The sequence below is a fragment of the Meleagris gallopavo genome, chromosome 5, assembly GCF_000146605.3.
Source record: "Meleagris gallopavo isolate NT-WF06-2002-E0010 breed Aviagen turkey brand Nicholas breeding stock chromosome 5, Turkey_5.1, whole genome shotgun sequence".
Taxonomy (NCBI): Eukaryota; Metazoa; Chordata; class Aves; order Galliformes; family Phasianidae; genus Meleagris; species Meleagris gallopavo.
In genome coordinates, this window is record NC_015015.2 from 8,151,590 (window position 1) to 8,155,482 (window position 3,893).

General features: G+C 34.5%; 1 protein-coding gene across 1 annotated transcript in view; it reads left to right on the forward strand.

Moving 5' to 3' along the window:
• Window positions 1-173, forward strand: part of LOC100545524 (myotubularin-related protein 13-like) — a 24,709-nt gene extending 24,536 nt beyond the window's left edge. Inside the window, exon 11 of the mRNA XM_019616059.1 lies at window positions 45-173. Coding sequence (XP_019471604.1) covers window positions 45-173 — 129 coding nt within the window. The remainder of the gene's footprint in view (window positions 1-44) is intronic.
• The last annotated feature ends 3,720 nt before the right edge of the window (window positions 174-3,893 follow it).

A 3,893-nucleotide genomic window follows, 5' to 3' on the forward strand; every position in this document is an offset into this window, starting at 1 on the left:
AAAAGTAGCATTTTAGATAATGAAGTGTTTATGAAACATCAAACAAACCAAATTTACCTTCCAGATATTTAGTCAGAGATCAAGGTGATTTACATGATTTATGTGCAGATAAATACAAGTTATCTGACACCAAGCTATGTTACTTGCAAATTCTCTGTTCTCTCCCAGAATAAAAAGGGCCATTCCAGAAAAGCTGAAAAATGCTGATCCTCTTCTTTCATTCCAGATAAATATGGTGGAAAAAAAAGGCAGGAAAAAAAAAGGTTATGAAATACAGAATGTCTTTACACTGCTGAAAAGTTATGTTCTTAATTGAATTTCCAGCCTCTTCCTTAAGTGCTGAGTTACTATGTGTTCTAATGTTGTGGAATCTTCAGCTCAGAAAGAATTCTGCAAACTAAGCCTGTCCTGGGTGTGATTTTGTGTTCGTCACTCAGAGAGACCAAGCACAATCAAGCCTCTATGTTTGTACTTCTCATGACAATGAAGAAATCCAAAGAGTTTCTGCATTGCCTGCGTACAAAACTACTATATTCTTCTATGAGCACATAACTATTAATGACAGTCAAATTTTCTCCTCACCTGACAAAAATACAAAAAGATAAATTGTGAGGCTTCCTACCTGCTGCTTTCCAAATGCTGTGACTAGGTATGATTAGTCTGACAACTTGTTTTTTTCTCTGCACTGCACTGTCATTTGAACTGTAGTACTCCTCATTTCAGGCAAAGTACAAATAGCCATAGAAAATTTTCCGTTAATCAGTGCAATTTGTTTTGTATTGATTGCTACAAACTCCTCTGTGTTTGCAAGTCTTAAAAACTGAAGTTTAGGGAATTATGCAGCTATACCAACAATGAAACAAACAGAACTGTCTGCAGCAGGTGGTGCATTGTCTTGTAAAAAGAAGCATTAAAGATGGGGGCAGAAGGAACTTCAGCAGATCATCTACTCCATCTCTCTGATCCAAGGCAGGAGCAAAATACTTCACATGTTCTTCATAAATGCTTACCTAACTTTTTCTTAGCTTTCAAAGATGAAGATTCCACAACTCTAGGCTATTTATTCTGATGCTTTAACCACCCTTAATGCTGGAGGAAAGCAAACAACTTTCTGATATTCTGACCTAAACTTCTCCTTGACACATTTTATATCCTTCACTTTTTATTCTATGAATAGGTAATGTAAAAGGAATGACTCTCTTAATTTGAATTGCAATTTTTAATATATTTTTTTGAATATTATAATGTTTCCTTTCTCTTTTCTTTTCTGGATATTATCTGTAGTTCCTCTTAGTCAGACTTTATAGAATTCTGAGTATCTTCATCTCTCTTCTCTAGATTGTCTTTAACTAGTCCACATATAACTTCAGTTATTGCTAATGAACACCTGTTTTTTTTTCCCCTCCATTGCTTCCTAATCTTTATATTTTCAGAGAGTTTTGAATGACACTATTATAAAATCTGTTTTCTGTGGGTGCTCATAGTGGTATATTCCAGAAAATAGGCAGCCGTCTGTAAAGTATGCTTATACAATCAGTCATATCTCAAGAAGAGTAAAACAAAGGGTCTCTTCCTCATGTTTTCAAAATCAAATGAAAACAAAAAGCATTTAGAACTTGAGATAGAACAGTGTCTTCCCCTTTCAAGTTAACAACACTGATATGAGCTCTTATAATCTCTAGCTTTTTACACCTACAGGGAAATGATTTGTAAATTGTGATATCCAACCTAGCTGCTTTCATGAGAGAAAAGTGCATTTAGGGGAAAAAAAAAATTGAAAAATGCACCCTATTCTTATCTAAGACAGTTACAGCATTCAAAACTTTTAAATACCGAGCTTCTCTGTTGCCTAAAATAAAATTTTTTCAAAATCTTGTTTAATTTGTTTCTCTCAGTGGATTTCATAACTTTACATACTTTGTAATGTCTTTCTTCTTCTTCAGGACAAATATGAAAATATAGAAAGAGATATTCTTAGCATTGAAGTCTTCATTATTTAGCTCAAATAGGGAATAGTTGTTTTTGCACAATGCACCATGGGGGCAATAAAGTTATTCAGATAGCTTTTATGCTAATATGCTCAAAAAGCAGAGGTATCTAAAATGTACTTCTGTAAATTCTGAATGTTGTCTGGTGACAGGTTTTGTGTCTTAATTTTAGTTTTCAAATATAATTTTAATTTTCAATTTTATAAAGTCCCATTTAAAATTTAAATCCTTATATACTTCTCAGTGCCAAATTCTTAAAGAAATGCTTCCTCTCACATGTGCATACTTCAATGCTTGAGATGAAATGTTAGCAACTGATATGTACTGCAGACAGTAAATCTGCTTTCAGTATTTGGAAATAGTGAAGTGTTGATAACAGGCAGGTGGCAGATTTTGTACGAAGACCTTGCTTGACTTGAATTTCAGTGGAATTTGAACTTGTGGCGTGATTTTTATCTGATTAGAGGTTTTCTGCTTTGGAATATGAAACTGATGTGCATGACTGAAGAAAGTTGCTGTTCAACATTGAAACCAAACCATTAAGAAGCCAACATTCACCTACTCATGAAAGAAATATTTTTATTTTAATCAAGCTTTAAAAAGATTGTTTTATCTTTTGAAGATAGTTTAAAAGAATTAGGAGATCAATTTCATCCTGGATGTTTCATGAATTTGTGCTCATTTGTAATTATTCTGTCTCATGCACGTCTTTGTACTGCTGTTGTGAGTTTGACTTGTTTGAATAAATACACTAGTGCAAGAAATACTGCCTCAGTTCCATTCAAGTGATTGTACAGGAGACCTTTTTGTGGAATTTTAACATGAGAGAGTTGTCAGCCATGCCTACTGTTAGAGCAGTAGGTAGCTGTGAGATGAATTTAAGTTTCTTGACTGAAGTATTATTTTGTTGCTTATAATTCCTGTATGCTGTAGTTTATATTTATTAATCATTCACAATAAGACAAACTAATAATAAGTTCAGAAAATAGCATTTGTTTTTTGTAACTGCTGACCTTCACAATAGCAAATTCAAAGATTTTTAACTTCAGTTTCAGATGACAGTGAGCTGCACACAAGTGGTACCCTAAAAGCATCAGAGAAGTCAACAATGGAGCAATTGGTAGAGAGAGCCTGTTTCAGAGACTATCAACGTTTGGGACTAGGGACCATCAGTAGTAATACTTCTCGCTCAAAAATGGAATACTTGAGAATAACTGCACTGAACAGAATGTATTCACTTTGCAGAAGGTAGGTTTACCAATTCAGACAAGCGTTTGGAAATAAAGGTGGTGTGAACACAGTGAAGTGGTAGGTGGTGTGTTTTAGCAGTGATGACAGTGACAGCGGGTCATCTCCACTGGTCCAGATTGTTACAAGAGTATCATGAAGGCTGTTGTTTTTGGCTGGTGAAAACGCATAGCTAATGGTGGTGACTATGTTGAAAAATGGTAACAGAATTTTCTCTGTCAAATAGTGACAATGTGCTCTTTGTATCTGTTGTAGTTTCCATATAAATATAGGAGGCATTACTTTTGGAGAAATCTATATACATTTGGCCTGAAATTATATGATTTTTTTTCATTGTTTACAAATTTGAGAGCAGATTTAATTGCTGTTCTATTTTTTTTTCACTTGTCAATACAGTTACCCTGGGCTTCTGGTAGTACCTCAGTCTGTTCAAGACAGCAGTTTGCAGAGAGTTGCTCGCTGTTACCGTCACAATCGCCTACCAGTTGTGTGTTGGAAAAACACAAAAAACAGTTCTCTTCTACTTAGATCTGGGGGCTTTCATGGCAAAGGTGTTGTTGGCCTCTTCAAATCCCAAAACACACATACTACAGGTGAGCTGATGCAGCCAGAATTTTATTTATATTTATATTTTTAAACTAAATAATGTTTGTCTGC